This window comes from Seriola lalandi, unplaced genomic scaffold, assembly GCF_002814215.2.
Source record: "Seriola lalandi dorsalis isolate HSWRI2012SDOR001 ecotype SW California unplaced genomic scaffold, Sedor1 jcf7180002054784, whole genome shotgun sequence".
Lineage (NCBI taxonomy): Eukaryota > Metazoa > Chordata > Actinopteri > Carangiformes > Carangidae > Seriola > Seriola lalandi.
In genome coordinates, this window is record NW_019525337.1 from 582,176 (window position 1) to 598,404 (window position 16,229).

The 16,229-nt window shown below is 39.4% G+C and overlaps 2 protein-coding genes across 2 annotated transcripts in view; both read left to right on the forward strand.

Annotated features, from left to right (window-relative positions):
* Positions 1–1,773: 1,773 nt before the first annotated feature.
* Positions 1,774–7,962, forward strand: fgf19 (fibroblast growth factor 19). Its single transcript, XM_023425573.2, has 3 exons — positions 1,774–2,168; positions 2,262–2,365; positions 6,260–7,962. Exons 1-3 carry the CDS (start codon positions 1,964–1,966, stop codon positions 6,578–6,580), a joined length of 630 nt encoding a protein of 209 aa, XP_023281341.1. The 5' UTR covers positions 1,774–1,963; the 3' UTR covers positions 6,581–7,962.
* A 1,897-nt stretch (positions 7,963–9,859) lies between these two features.
* Positions 9,860–16,229, forward strand: part of plekho2 (pleckstrin homology domain containing O2) — a 25,990-nt gene continuing 19,620 nt past the window's right edge. The window contains exon 1 of the mRNA XM_023425581.2: positions 9,860–10,245. Coding sequence (XP_023281349.1) covers positions 10,237–10,245 — 9 coding nt within the window. The 5' untranslated portion in view covers positions 9,860–10,236. The remainder of the gene's footprint in view (positions 10,246–16,229) is intronic.

Genomic DNA, 16,229 nt, shown 5'->3' on the forward strand with positions numbered 1-16,229 from the left:
TACTGTCACTGCTGTTAGTACTACTGCTACTACTGTCACTGTTGTTAGTGCTACTACTACTGTCACTGCTGTTAGTGCTACTACTACTGTCACTGCTGTTAGTACTACTGCTACTACTGTCACTGTTGTTAGTGCTACTACTACTGTCACTGCTGTTAGTACTACTGCTACTACTGTCACTGTTGTTAGTGCTACTACTACTGTCACTGCTGTTAGTGCTACTACTACTGTCACTGCTGTTAGTACTACTGCTACTACTGTCACTGTTGTTAGTGCTACTACTGCTGTCACTGCTGTTAGTGCTACTACTACTGTCACTGCTGTTAGTGCTACTACTGCTACTGCTGTCACTGTTGTTAGTACTACTGTTACTACTGTCACTGCTGTTAGTACTACTGCTACTACTGTCACTGTTGTTAGTGCTACTACTACTGTCACTGCTGTTAGTACTACTGTTACTACTGTCACTGCTGTTAGTACTACTGCTACTACTGTCACTGCTGTTAGTGCTACTGTTACTGTCACTGCTGTTAGTGCTACTACTACTACTGTTACTACTGTTAGTGCTACTACTACTACTACTGTTACTACTGTTAGTGCTACTACTACTACTACTGTTACTGTCACTGCTGTTAATACTACTACTACTACTGTTACTACTGTTAGGACTACTACTACTACTACTGTTACTGTCACTGCTGTTAGGACTACTGTTACTAATGTTAGTACTACTACTACTAATGTTACTACTGTTAGTACTACTACTACTACTGTCACTAATGTTAGTATTACTACTACTGCTTTACTACTGTTACATTCAGATCCTTTCGTAAACTAAAGTGATCAAAACTAGAATGTAAAGATAAGATACAGCTTTAAAACATTAGATATATCATGTAGTAACATTGAACATGTAGGTACATGATATATCTACTTTTAAAAGTATGTTATTACCAAAATGTACTTCAAAGTGACTGTGGATGGTGGTGTGACTGGTAGACCAGTGGTTCCCAACCTTTTCTAACTCATGGCCCACTTGAAAATGTTGGTAGCCCACTTCCAACACAATGACAATATGGAGGCTAAATGGATGGATGTAATCTGTTATCAGACTGAGATAGTAAACATAGTCTTATCACATTGAAATGCCTGAGACAGAACTATGAAACTGAATTTTTACACATTTTTAATGTTGTTAAAGATCATTTCTTTTTAAAACATTTAAATATATAATTAGATTTTTTTTTTATATTACACTTTTTTTCACCAAAATCGCACTGTTTTGCTAATGACTTGGGAACCACTGTGTTATAAATGATAATAATAATAATAATAACAACAACAACTACAACAACAACAACAATAATAATAATCATCATCATAATCATTATCATAATCATAATAATACTTCAAATATAAATAAAAACTACAGCATTATGGGGAATGATGATGGTCCTGCTGTATGAACAGTAGGATAATAGTAGCAGTACAGTTGTTGTAATCTCCACTAAACATGGTGCATATTTGTGTCTGTTTTTGATTTGACCGCTGGAGAGCAGCCCACTGGAGGATGTGGTGTGTCTGTACTGGTGAGTTAGGGGGAGGGCAGGTGTTATTCTGTGGTTAGATATTTGTGCCCCTCAGAAAACTGCAGGAGTCTTGCTGTGTGGTGGAAGAATCTCAGCAGATGTGTGCAGATGTGACTGAGGTTCGCACAGATACAGCAGGGGCTCTGGTCGGGGCTCTGGTCGGGGCTCTGGTTGGGGGCCAACGGAGAGCTATGATTCCGTTGGATGTCATGCAGGGGTGTGTTGTGGTGCGCTTCTGGGAACTGGATTTGGGAAGGAGGGTTATCTGCAGCTGATAAGGGCCATATTTAAAGGGATGGGTTAGGATGGGACTGCTTCACTTCACACAGCTGCAGGGAGCGGGAACACAGCGCGCGCGGACGATTGGATGAATCATGCTTCTGCTCACCGTATACGTTGTCAATGCATTTTTTGCTGCTGCAGTTGTTTGCATGCCTCTATCGGACCAGGGGCCCCACATCGACCACGGCTGGACCCAGGTGGTCCGGCTCAGGCACCTGTACGCCGCCAGGCCGGGACTTCACCTTCTGATCAGTGGGGATGGACAGATCCACGGCTCCACGGTCCAGACTCTGCACAGTAAGTAAAGCCCTTTAAACATGGACTTCACCAGCTGTACACTGTGATGCTAGTTGGAGGGACTCTTGATTCTGATGGGTGTTTGAACTGCAGGTTTGCTGGAGATCCGTCCTGTGGACCCGGGCTGTGTTGCCATCAGAGGAGTAGCCACCGCACGGTTTCTCTGCATAGAAGGAGACGGATCTCTGTACTCATCGGTAAGGATCCAGGTCCTGACACCTGCTGCCAGATCATGTCTGACCCTGGTCTGAATAATGACAGAAAATCACTTTCACCTCCACATGTAGGCTACTTGTCTTAAATGCCAAGTGAAGTAAAAACAGCAGAATGATAATAATCAGATTAGCTATTAACCACATTATTAATATTATCTCATAGTAAAATGTACAACCCCAAATCAGAATTTTGGTGACATTTATGGTCAGAAAGAAAAAAACACTCCGAAATATGCAACTGCTTTCAAATTAGAATAACTTCACCAAGACCACTAACTGTGACTGAACAGACATGTGACAACACACAACACAACACATCTCAACACAACACAACACAACACAACACAACACAACACAACACAACTCAACACAACACAACACAACACAACTCAACACAACACAACACAACACAACACAACACAACACAACACAACACAACACAACACAACTCAACACAACACAACACAACTCAACTCAACACAACTCAACACAACTCAACACAACACAACTCAACACAACTCAACACAACTCAACTCAACACAACTCAACACAACTCAACAAAACTCAACACAACACAACACAACACAACACAACTCAACACAAAGCCACAAGATATAAATAAAAAATGTTACCTTTTATGTGAATTAAAATTTAACAGATTAAATTGATCAAACCACAGAATATATGTGACCAACCTGATCATTCTGAAGAGATTGAATTGAATAAATACTGTATATAGACTAACTTAATTTTTAATTGCTAAATTAGTCTCAGGCCTTTCAGGCCAATCAATTTCTTCAGAAAAAGGGACTCACTGTCCCAGAGCTTTTTAGCCTCTCCATATCTTTGTTCCAAATAAACAGGTTAAACTGTCTGCCTGTGACCGTATGGTCTCTGCACTGTATTTATTTACTGCAGCAGCTCACTTTCTATTATAAACTTGGTGAGAAAGTTGTGAAAATGACGGGTAATGGGGAATTTCCTACTTCCCTATACTTGGCAGTTCGATTGCTTATATATCTCAGACCTCAACTTTCACATCACCTCCTCTCAGTGCTTCAAGTTCAGCTGATTCCTCGGCTTGACTCTGTGCTTAAAGCTAAATTAATATTTCAGCCGCACTCAGAGCTAAATTCAGCTTCTTTAATCACTTTCAGTAACTGTTTCAACTGCCACTTCAACTATATTTCACATGTTGTAACTGGGGATTTTCAGCACAAGTACATTTTCTTAAAAAAATGGATCCTTTTCCAGTTTATATGATTCATACTGGTTGTTTTAAGCTCCATAGAAGATTTTATAAAAAATACAATCTGACCACTAAACTAAACTAGAATGACTCTCAGTAGTCTGCATACCTCTGCCAAGGCCAAAGCACTCTACACCTCTTTGTTCAGAGTTTTATTTTATTGAGCACATACAGCTGCATGGCTTATTACCTGCAGTGTGAAGTGATGACATCAGCATTATACAGTTCTATATGAACTGTCTTACTGCTGTTCGGAACTGCTATTGTTATTGTGTAATTTTAGTACTTGAATATTGATGTATTCATTCCTTCCTTCGTTAGTACAATGTAATGCACATTCAGCATTTTCTTTCACCAGATCTGGATTATTATCTGGATCTGTTCCTTCAACCAGATCGACACCAAAATCTCTCCACTGCTCCAGGCCCCATCACTCCACCGAGTTCGGTGCAAATCAGTTCAGGACTTTTTGTGTAATCCTGCAGATAAACACTAAGTGTAAAACAAAGTCATAATCTGTGATCTCTTGATAAACTGAACATTTTAAAACTGTTTCTCCCAGATGGACAGACTTCATCTAGAATCATCCAGAGAGATTTCTGTAGACCCTGTTGACCTGACGTCCGCTGCTGCTTTAAATATGTTGGTCGTCAGCTTCCATGTTCAGAAAACATTGTAGTCAGTCATTCATTCAAACAGTCGGCTGGTTCATCAACCTTTGTCCAGTGTGGTGCAGGGTAGGATGTGTTTGCAAAGTGAAAAACCTGAATGAAAAGATCCAGCAGCAGCAACAACAACCTTGGCCTCTGGCTGGTTCTCTTTGGCCAAAGTCAACAGCCATCGAAGAACTTGCAGCAACATTTACGTGTTTTTTTTGATAAAAGCAGATTTTTATCTAAAAACACCATTCATGCGATTTATGTTGGAAAACACAGGGAATAAAACAGTAATAAGTCATCTAGCAACAACTTAAAGCTAATAATTGAGGTTTTTTCTTAGACAATGGCCAAACTAACCTGCGAGGAGAACCTGGGGCAACAATTAGCTGCTGGGCCCTCATTAATCCTCCGTTGTTTACCCCTCATTGTGCAATATGTGCACAGGCCTCCTGTGCTGAAATATTACAGGCTGGACGTTTATAGGGTTGTTATTACATTTTTGGGCTGCAGCTAGCACCTCACTGCTGCTCATTTTCTTTATATGCAAAACCCCAAAATAACCATATTACAATCCTCTGGAGCTTCAACCAAAATAGTTACAGATTAATTTTCTGTTCTGTTTTTACTGCTTCACAAATGACTGTAATGTAGGAATATGCAATATAATATATAATATAATACATCAGGTGAAAATAATGCAGGTCTATGGAACTACGATGTAAATAACATCCCAGAGATTTCTGATTTTTCAAACGTCAATCATGCCTCGCCATGCCAGTAGCTGCCGGTCGCCTCTGAGCTGCTCAGTCAATTAAATGGTTCATTAGTAAAGATGAAAAGACAGAAAACATCCTTTCATTCATCATTCACTCCTCTGACAGTCTCTTTATCTGTGATGCTTTTACACAGAAACATGACAGAGTCAGTCTGTTACTGCTGGAAATGAAAGCTAGCTTAGCTACGTTTTCATAACCTAGCCTGTTAGCTTAACTTGACCTCTGCCTGCCCTGCAACTTCTCCTCTGAATGGATGTTTCCAATGTGGCTTCATTTCATTGACACAAGTCAGTAAATGAAATCATTCAAAACACAAACTACTTGTGTTCGCTCACCTGCTGTTTAATGGTAGGCTAATACTTAGGACCTGCTACATCCATGGTATGATCTAATATCATTGATCATGTAATCATAGTTGACTGATCTATTTGAACTTGTCACCATGAGAACAGCCGCAACGTAATGGTGCGCATGCTTACATCATAGGTTTGCTCTGGTACTTGCATTGGTTAACACAGAAATGCCGGTCTCAGCCACGGGTCGTTCCATTCTTCTCTAATAGGGGTGTTAAATAGGAAGTGATATTTGACTTTTGCTGTTCCAAGCTGTATACAGTATTTCATGGAGTTCACAACTTTAAATATTAAATATGACTTCACCTTACAGTGATAGTTTGGGTTATTTGACAGGGTTGTTTGAGGTACCGATCCATAGTCAGCATCATAGGCGCCAAAACTGATTGTACGCCTGAGCGCCCATGGAGAATGCCCAGCACCCATGAGCAGGAGCTGTCATGGTCAAATTTACATTGATTTGATAACAAAAGGTTGGTGTTAGGTTGGATCAGCTGGAGAGACTAAGCTGTTGTGGTTGATTGGCTGTCAGGCCCCTGCCCCTAACTATAACCACCAATCACAGAGCGCCCCTCTGATTGATCCTATCTAATATTTACCATGCTGCACATGACCCACACACACTGTGCATGCACAGGATAGCGCTATCCTTCCGTTTCATTTTTCGTAAGTTCCACTTTTCATTTGTGTCTTACACACAACCAAACGCTTTAATGTTGTCTAAACACAGAATCAAGAATGTTATTTGTGTTAAGTGTTTGGTCAGTAATTCAGTATCACAAAAAGGTTATTTGTGGGAAATCATGTTTTACATGTGAGTGTCTCTCCATGTGTTCCAGCACACCTACAGCAGAGATGACTGCAGCTTCAGAGAGCAGATCTTACCAGACGGGTACAACATCTACATCTCTGACAGACACGGAGCCCTGCTCAGTCTGGGAAACCAGCGGCAACGGCTGCAGGGTCGAGACCGAGGTGTCCCAGCTTTGGCTCAGTTCCTCCCCAGGATCAGCACCCTGGATCAGACCTCATCCTCTGGACTAGACATCCCTGACCAGCCGAGGCAGAGTGCGGCACAAACAGAAGAACCTGTGGACACGATGGACTCCTTTGGAAAGCTGTCTCAGATCATCCACAGTCCCAGCTTTCACAAGAGATGAGGCAGCAGCTCTCAGACACCTGTAAACAGATGTGTCCTGGGGTGTTCTGCTTCATTTGCGACCCAGCACGCCTCCCTGCATGCTGCAGCGCCAGGGACTGACTGCCTGTCCAGCCTGCACCAGGAAAGGCTGCTGTGAATCCTGCCAGCACAGTCCAGTCAGATACGACTGAACAGAACACAAGTCCAGAGTCGCACAGAGCGGAGAACAACAGCTGTACTCAGTACAATACTCCACCCTGGCCTTTTCAGTAACAACTTTTATATCTTCTGCAACCAGTCCTCCATCTAAACACCCATAGGTGGTTGAGCCCACCCTCTGATACGACCCAGAGATAAACCACAGATAAACTGTTCAAAATGACTAACTAACCGTTTTATGATGCTGTGGTAAATGTTACAGCTTGGTTAGGTTTAGGGAAATATTGTGCTTTGGGTTAAAATCAATACTTTGTTAAAGTTAGTGGACCCCGTTGTCATGGTTACAACACTAAACACGTTAAGGTTAAAATTATAGAGTGATCGTGGTCGTGATTAAAAGAAACAATGATGACGGTCAGTTCGAAATGGGAAATGAACAGAGGTCAAATGTTTCATTAATCAATCAATCCATCCATCTTTGTCGCTCTCACATCACCTGACTTCCTCTTTTGTGCCACTAGAAGGCACGCACACATCAGCCTGATGTCACTTAACAACACGACGTAACTATGGTTCAAAATAAGCTGCTGCACAAACAACCTATGGGAGGACAATCTCATTTTACTCGTCATTCCTCCGTGAAAAAAGGGTCACAGGGAGGAATGTGTTTGACACCCTGGTTTGTTTGGGATAAAGAGAAAATGATCATAGAGCAGCACTTAGAGAAACTGGGGGAATATTAGTGACACCTGTCGTAGCAAGTGTAGACCCATATGTACATATATTGAATTTCTATATATGACATATATGTACATATAAAAGTGCATATGTAAAAAAATATGTGAAACCCTAGAAATGGGAATAATTTTATGTATTGACATATATGTCCAGCCCATGCAAATATTTATGTTTATAGGTATGCTTATATAGTAGACATATATTATGTAAATATATATCCACCCCAAAGCCTGTCAATATATGTTAATATTATAAAAAGTGGGTTCCAAAAGTCTGAGATCACTTTCCTAGAATAGAAAGATCAGTCAAAATTAATGACGTATTAATGAGAAAAACATTTAGAAGCATATAATATTATTATATATATGTTGTTTTAATAAACTTGCATATATAAATTAAATATATATTTAATTCATTACATTGATGACATATATGGTCGCAATACCATATGAAATTCATAATACAGATATTTTTAATATATGTAATTAAACAAATTTGACTATTGGTTTGTGTCAAACCTGTATCTCCATATATCCAGAGGATGTATATATATGATGATATATATAATGATCTGTATGGGGAGCCACATGAAGGAGCAACAAGATGTGATCAGACGTCAGATATTCCTCCTGTTGTTTACCACGGACACAAAGTCTTTCTGGTGAGAACAGACAACAAGCGTTACTTTAACACAATGAGAACCTCAGGGTTTAGTGCCTGAATGAGGTGAGGCTCAGGGAACAGACATTGCTTCCTCTAGCTGAGGATCAGAATCTTGATAACATTAACTGCATTGGGATGACAACAAAATGTCTGTCTTCTTGCAGGAGTATAGCTGTTGTATTTATTAACGTATTTAAATATCCAGCAGTTTGAATGTGAATGTATTCTTATGGAATGCACCTCTGTGTTTACTGTTAACTATGTGTTGGAAATTTGGAATGAAGTCATTGTGATAAAGCCTGAAAGTAGACTCACATTGTATGTGCTGTATGTTTAGAGTAAAAAGAGAAATAAATCCACCTGGAAAGAACATTGAGGCTTTTAGTCCCATTTAGACTGGGATAGTGATGCACTTCAGCCTCTTGTGGCTGAAATGAGTATTACAGCAACAAACACTGAATAATCCTGACAAGAAATCACTTGTTTTCACAGATAAAAAAGCTACTATTTATTTAATAAGTGGTAAATATTGTGATAATAAGGCTCCTTTTTGTTTGTCCACCTTTAAACATTTTGACTATATTCAATAAATCAGCCCCTTCTTTCCTCTGAGCTTGAGACTGGGTTCACACAAACTGACTAATGACTGATGGCTGACTATATATATATATATATATATATATATATATATATATATATATACTACAACTAGACTGAACCTTATACCTGCTAATCATATAATAATAACAATATTTTTGTTACCTTACGTCCCTCCTCTTTTTAAAATCTACTTAACAGTGAACTGTTTTTTAAATTGAATTCTACCAATATTACCATTCTTTTGTGCTTATCCACAAATGTAATATACGTACGTACATATACTGAATTTTGGATATGAAATATATGTACATGTGAAGTATAAACATATACTTATACATATATGTAAAAATTATATATAAAACCTTTTGGAAATTGGAGGAATTTTCATGACATATACAGTAAGTGGAGCCCATACAAATATATGTACAACGTATATCTTCATATATCCAGAGGACGTATATATGTGATAATAATACAGTATACACTTTACATATGTGGCAACATCACTCTTGATATATGACATATATTACATTCCTGTATCGATAATAAACTGTAACAGTTACCATTGTGGTTCCAGGTACATACAATATAATTAATTGTAACAAATGTCTTCACACAGTTAATATTTTCTGCATGAATTATAATCCATTAATAAGAAGAACTGACTGATTGGACCACTCATCTAGACTACAATATATTCATTACAACTTATTCAATATTTCAAGTCACAGATGTTTGTTTTCCACCGCCTGGCAACCTAAATTCTGCTCATATCGATGTCTTATAACTGATCTAGTACTCATTAGTAATGATTAATTAACCACTGATACAACCATGAGTTAAAAGTCTTTATAAGTGACGCCCTGTTAGAAAGTAGCAGCATCACTTTACTGTATTTTATTCACACACAATAAAAGTCTGACCCAGGATCTGCCACACCTACTGCACCAGGAAGTGTTGAGCTCGTAACAGGAGAGGCCTCAGCACCACTATGCTCATCAGTCACTGTGCCCCAGATAAAGGCTGAGAAATAAGTGTGAAAACTTTAGTCCGGGTCCGGGTCCTCCATGTTGTGGTGCTGGGTTTTATTCCACAGTGGGTCCCTGGTGGGAGGACTCAGAGGATGCTGCAGCTGCTGCTCTTCCTCCTCCAGCTCAGACCTTAAACTTTTGGTCAAACTCTGCTGTGACGTCACGGCTGAAGTTTTAACGTCGGATGCCTGAGATGAGGCTCAGCGTTGCTCCTCCTCGACAGATTGAAGAGTGTGAAGGCGCTTCAACCGGAAACCAAACTTTTTTCTTCGAACTTTTTTTTTTCTCTGAAGCAGAAGAGGAAAACGAGACGAGACCAAACTCCACAGTTCCTCATTTTCTACACTGACGTGTGCTGGGGGAAATGTGTCAGCTGCCCACCGCCACCGGAGAAGAAGAAGAGAACCGTTTGCGGCGGGGATAAAGCGACGTCGAGTGATTTCAGGCTGGTCAACTCTCACATAACGGATCCTGGTCCTTTATCATGGAAGATGTGAGTAGTGGCTTCAGCCTCTCTGTGAGCACCGCTTCGCTTTTATACCATCCTCTTCTTCTCTGCAGTCTAAACTGTAGCGTGGAGATGTTTAGTGAGGGTGAACACTTCAGTAAACTTTCACTGTGCTATTTTAAACACTCTCCAGCTCATCAGAGCACAGTCAGGGCCCGGGGAGAGAGGGAGGGTGTCGGGCTTCATGAAGCAGTCATCAGAGGAAGAAGTTAGTCGGGGGTTTACAGAGATGCCAGTGTCTCTGCTGCAGTCAGCTACAACCAGCATTACTTGGCACAGTTGCACCTGCCCACCTGTCAATCTGTCGCATCAACTTGTTGGTCAGCTTCCATAAGAAACGACTGGCGACGTGGACTGAAGCGAGAGCTGCGAACTCCGTTTAGAAATCTGCCATTTTAATGTAGCGCAACCGTGTAGGTGTAAAGACAGGACTTTAACAACAGAAATTCAGACTTCGAATAAGTCAGACGGGTCCCCTATTAAATTCGGCTCCATAATAATGCCAGTAAAGCTGCTTTGTGAGTGACATTTCAGTGGGAGGTATCGGGGTATACACTAACCGAAAGGACCAGAAGGGTTTGATATGACACAAATAAAAAGTGATTTTGCACAGTGAGATTGTTAACATGTCATGTACAGGGCGGTAGAACTGTGTTAACTACTCATCATTATTATGATGAGATTTGTGGCTACGTGTAGCCTACTGACAGCTAACCTATAGTAATGTAACCTGATGAGCTGCAATTTCAATGAAAGTTTGGCGTTTTGAGGAAGCAAGTGATGAGAAAAAGGAAGTCACATACAAACTGAGTTACCTGCAGTAATCAGGGAAGTACTTGCAAAGATTTTCAAGCATGCAGCACCCCACCCTTCACTGTAACAGATGGACTCTCCATCCAGAATCTGATAATCAAATGCAGCTTTTCTTCCTTTTTCTAAAACAACCCTTGAGTCCAGACTGTGTAGGCTGTAAACCATGAAACTGCCCACATCTGAACTGAGAGAATACATCCTTATAAATAAGTTTGTTGGCAAGTTGTGATCACAGTGAGCCAATCATAGCAGAGACATAATAGGAATATAGTGTTTAAGGTGTTAATCACATTAAAGAAAGTTGCTACCGGGTCATAGCACAGGTGATGGGTGGCGGAGTCTGACTGATGCCTGTCAGAGGTTGCACTTTACCTTTTGCCTGTATCACTGTTGTGTTTTGTGAACTGAAATTTGAGTCTGTATTTGTGCAGCAGGTATTAGTGGGATTTAAGACCTCTGAGTCATTATATCAGCTGAATCCCTGATGTAAACATCAGTCTAACATCTGGCAACAGCTGTCTGAAGTGGGACATCTTTTAGTTTAGTTTGTTACAACAGTATCACAGTGACTTTGGCATTTCTCTTCAGTCTGCAGAGGGAGGGATGACATGATGGAAACGGTTACAGTGTGTGCGCCATTATTTGTCATATGAATTATTTGCCTCTAAATGATGTCCAGTCACAGTGTGTGAGAGTGTGTGACACTGCCTGACAGCGTCATTATTCAACACTGACAACTGTAGTCTGTGAGGCTAGATGTAGTCTGTGGATGTTGTTATTAAAGTCGCACTGAAATTGAGATTTATTTTTGCTTAGAAACCACCATCGTTATCATTAGAGTTTTGTTAATCATGCATGTTGGGCAGAGACATAAACTTGTTTGTAATATCTCTCCAGCTTATGGGCAGGCAGTGTAAAGGAACAGAGGTAAACTGCAGTACCTGTGTAGGTTTTTTGAATGAAGCCTGTATTAATGTTCACAGGTAATTAGGGCTGAATGATATGCAAAAAAATCATATTGCAATTATTTTGGCAGATATTGCGATGAGTCACAATTTCAGTAGGAATCATTATTTTTGCATTTTCACTTTCACTGAAAATTTTGAAAAATGATGATGTAACTTTTGTTGGAGCTTGTACCAAACAAACATGTTCCTTTACGTCTGGAGTGGGGATGCCACAATCATGTTTTTTTGCGGTCGATACTGATACTGATCATCTATGGGTCTATGGGTTGATACCAATCATCTTTGTCATGCATTGCAGATGGCAGTTATATCAGTCTCACACCGACATGTTTTGTTTTCGTGGCCTGGCGTTCGTCAGCACAGTGGACAAGGTGGGAGGCGGGACTACACTACACAGCACACAGTGCTTCTGTCAGCCGCAGACACCAGAGCATTAACCATAGGTGATCGCTTTTAAGATGATCGGTGACTAGAAGCATTCCAAGCAATCAATCGGGGCATCTGTAGTCTGGAAGCCCGGAGGCAGAGAAAGACCATATTTGCAAATATTTTTTTATCCCATTATATCAAGATAACAAGGCTCGTTATCCAGAGACAAAAAACTATTATCTTTTATTATTTTTGTTATCCCTAGATAATGAGATATTATCCTATTATCTTGAGATAACAAAGCTTGTTTTATCATTATAATGACTTTGTTAATTAGAGATAAGATGCAGATGGAATCTTGTAGTGCTGTAAAGTGGAAATGTCAGGACAGCGCACTGATCAACGGATCAGAGAATATTTCAATCAGGGGCAGAACTCAAACTGTGTCTTTTCATACAAGATCATTTTCAGATCAGCCCTCAGCTAACGAGTTACTAAGGATTGTTGCTAAGGAGGAGTGTTATTGAGACTTAATGTATGAGGTTCAATCAATATCATTTTCTCCTGATAACATCTTGTTATCTCGGGATAACAAGCTCTGTTATTGTGAGATAACGGATAAAAAAATTGAATAAAAAATTGAATATGGCCTCTCTCGGTTTCCGTACTGTAGCATCACAATGCTTATGGTGCCAACAATGCGCAACAATGTTGTGACATATTTTACCTTTATCAAAAACAAAGGAAGCCCCTGTGATTTGGAAACTGCACTTTGCCATATTGTGATTTTGATTATATTTCGATTAATTGTGCAGGATTCAGGACCAAGCAGAGATAAAACATGTCCAAAAATAGACAAACGTTCACAGTAGCTGCAGTTTGTGATTTATATTTCCTGACATAAAAAGACTTCTATCGTTCTGAACCTGTTGTTTGGATGTTGTTTTCTAATATCTAAAGCCGATCTGTATCTGATGCAGGGACATGTTTCTGACTGGACAGTGTTTCAGATGAACTCCCTCTCACAGCTGCTGAGCGCTTGTCTGTTTCTTTACTTTCTTAATTTGTCGTTTCAAGCTTCACCTCCTTCATCTTTCACCTCCAACTGGTGGTGATCATATGTCTGTGAGTCATCCTTTCACTGCCATCCCACTGACCTAGAGTGCACAGTGTGACGTGTCTGCCTGACCCGTTCATCCAAGACCAAACAGACTGCCACATTATGTGTCACGCACAAAACAATTAACCCTCTCTCATAATCGAGGCCTCTGCCTCACAATGAATGTGTCTTACTGGGGCACCGCTCATAATTTCTGGGAAAAATTCCTTTATGAAAAAGACAGAGTTCTCAATAGTGAATGCATGAGTGTGTTCATGAATGTGTGTCCTTGCAGGACAAAAGTCCTCAAAGACAGAGAGATGAGAAAAATGTTTTTTACCCATTTCAACTTGCTGCACATGGGGTTAATATAGGATGAAATATAAATACTGTTAGTGTTACTCCATAACTCTCACTCTTTATCAGTCTTAACATCAGGACATGTCTCTGTCCAGAACTGTCTCACACACATAGAGATGAAGAGCAGGAAGTAAACTGTTTTTGACACCTGGAGCATTTCAACAGTGTGAATCAGCATCAAACATCAAACCTGTGCACCATTCAATCACTGAGCCTTTATTATGTTATGTGCCACTAATGAACAGTGGTTAAATAATAATAACACAGCTCAGGCTGCAACTAACAATTTCTTCCATTATCAATTAATTTGCCAATTATTTTCTCAATGAATCGAATGAATCCATCACAACGTCCCAGAGTGATGATGTTTTATTTGGCCCATAAAGTATATCATTCACTATCATCTATCTTAAAAAGAAGCAGCAGATTATCATAATTGAGAAGCATCCAACATCAACAAATTAAGTAATTGTTACAGTTTAAACACAATGAATTTGTAACTGGCTCTGTATCATCCGTCTCATGTCTGAGTGTTTATGAGGATGGTTGGTCCAGGAAATGAGACGGAGAGAAGGCCGGCCGGAAGTCGAACTGGGGATTCGACTTCTCGGATATTTGTGCCCATGTGAAATGCGCCCTAACCACTCGGCTATCGGTTCACCATCAGCTCCTCCAAATTTACAATGAACTACAGTATGGACTCAGTAAATTACCTGGACCTCTGGGATGTTGTACTGTACTGTAGTAGCTGTAAATCTACTGATCGAAATGCACTCCTGCATGCAAACATTTTGTCAGTCAGTCAGTTAACTACTCTGAAGATGATGAGTGATGTAACGAGCTATGAAAAGAACCAGCAGAAGACTGTGGAGACATTTAGAGAAAGAGGCTAAAGACAGGACGGACTGAGTGATGCAGTTTCAAAACTTGAAGACAGGACTGGAGGAGACCAGCATGAGGATCAGACCTCTCCTCATGTACTGCATGTACTACATGAAGATGTTGTTTATTAGCATATGTTACAAAATGATCCACAGCTAGAATTTATTTTAACATACCAACGATTACTTTAGGAGAGAAGGAAAGTAAAAAACAGGACTGTGACAGCTGTTACATAGACACATATATTTTATTTATACAGTTTTGCCCAGTCTGCCCTACTGTAATATAATATAATATATTAATATAATATAATATGATATAATTATAAAGTATTATATTATATTATATTATTACAAAAACATTTGGAACATAAAGTACAACAATATGATATTATTAAAAAAATCTATCCCATTCTACATAAAACAAACATTTTCCTTTATTTATCTGACGTGTCAGAACCTGAGAGTTAATGAAGCCAAAATATTTGTGTTAATGTAAACGAATGAGACCATTGAGGAGCCATATGGATGTGAGGCCGAGGCTTAAACATGTGATGTTTAATTTATTAACAGTGAGCGCACAAATGAATCAAAATGCTTTTATTAATATCCTGATCAAATCAGGTCTCAACTTCCAAAGTCTTTGACTAAACTGGTGCAACTTTGTCCTCTTCACTTATCTTATTGAGTCAAAATGATATTTGAATTTTCAGGAGTCTGAGAGATTCATGGCTCATTAAGTTTATATTATCTATTTCTATTCATGTCCAATAAAAATAGTGAAAATCATTTTCTATGTTGATGCGTTTCATTCTTCATCATTTATAACTACAGCAGTGCTAATTGCTGTTAATGGTAATCGAACATGAACATGAACAACACTGTCTGTAATGACTCCTACATCAATGCATATCATACAGTATGCGATACAACTGTGTGTTAACGACAACAGGCTCAGTTTGTTAGGATAAGAAGAATGTTGGTGTTAATGTGCAGTGATATGCGAGCAGTTATGTTCTCATGGTCATGACAGTGACATAAAAATAGATTTCCTCTGATCTGTGAAACTCCACCGCCGCCTCTGACCCTGTCATCACATCAGGTTTCTCTTTTGGCTCCGAACATGTGAACCCTCTTAAATACTGATGGTTTGTTTAAAAGATAGAAGTACAAAATTGATGCAGTCTCAGGTGTAAGTCAATTAAACTCAATCAAACTTTACTTGTACAGCACTTTTCACACAGGTTAGTGCAGTTCAAAGAGCTTCACAGACGACTGATGAGCTACAAAGAAAAGGACAAAAGACAGAAAGCTGACAATGAAATAGAAAAGCTATCGAATCAAAAAACATAAGAAAATTGATTAAAAAAAGATCAGATAGAATAGAATAAAATACAATTTACAACATAATTAAATTAAGAAAACAAAATTAAATAAAGTGACTAATGACTCAAAACCATATTTAATTAAAAGCCAGGC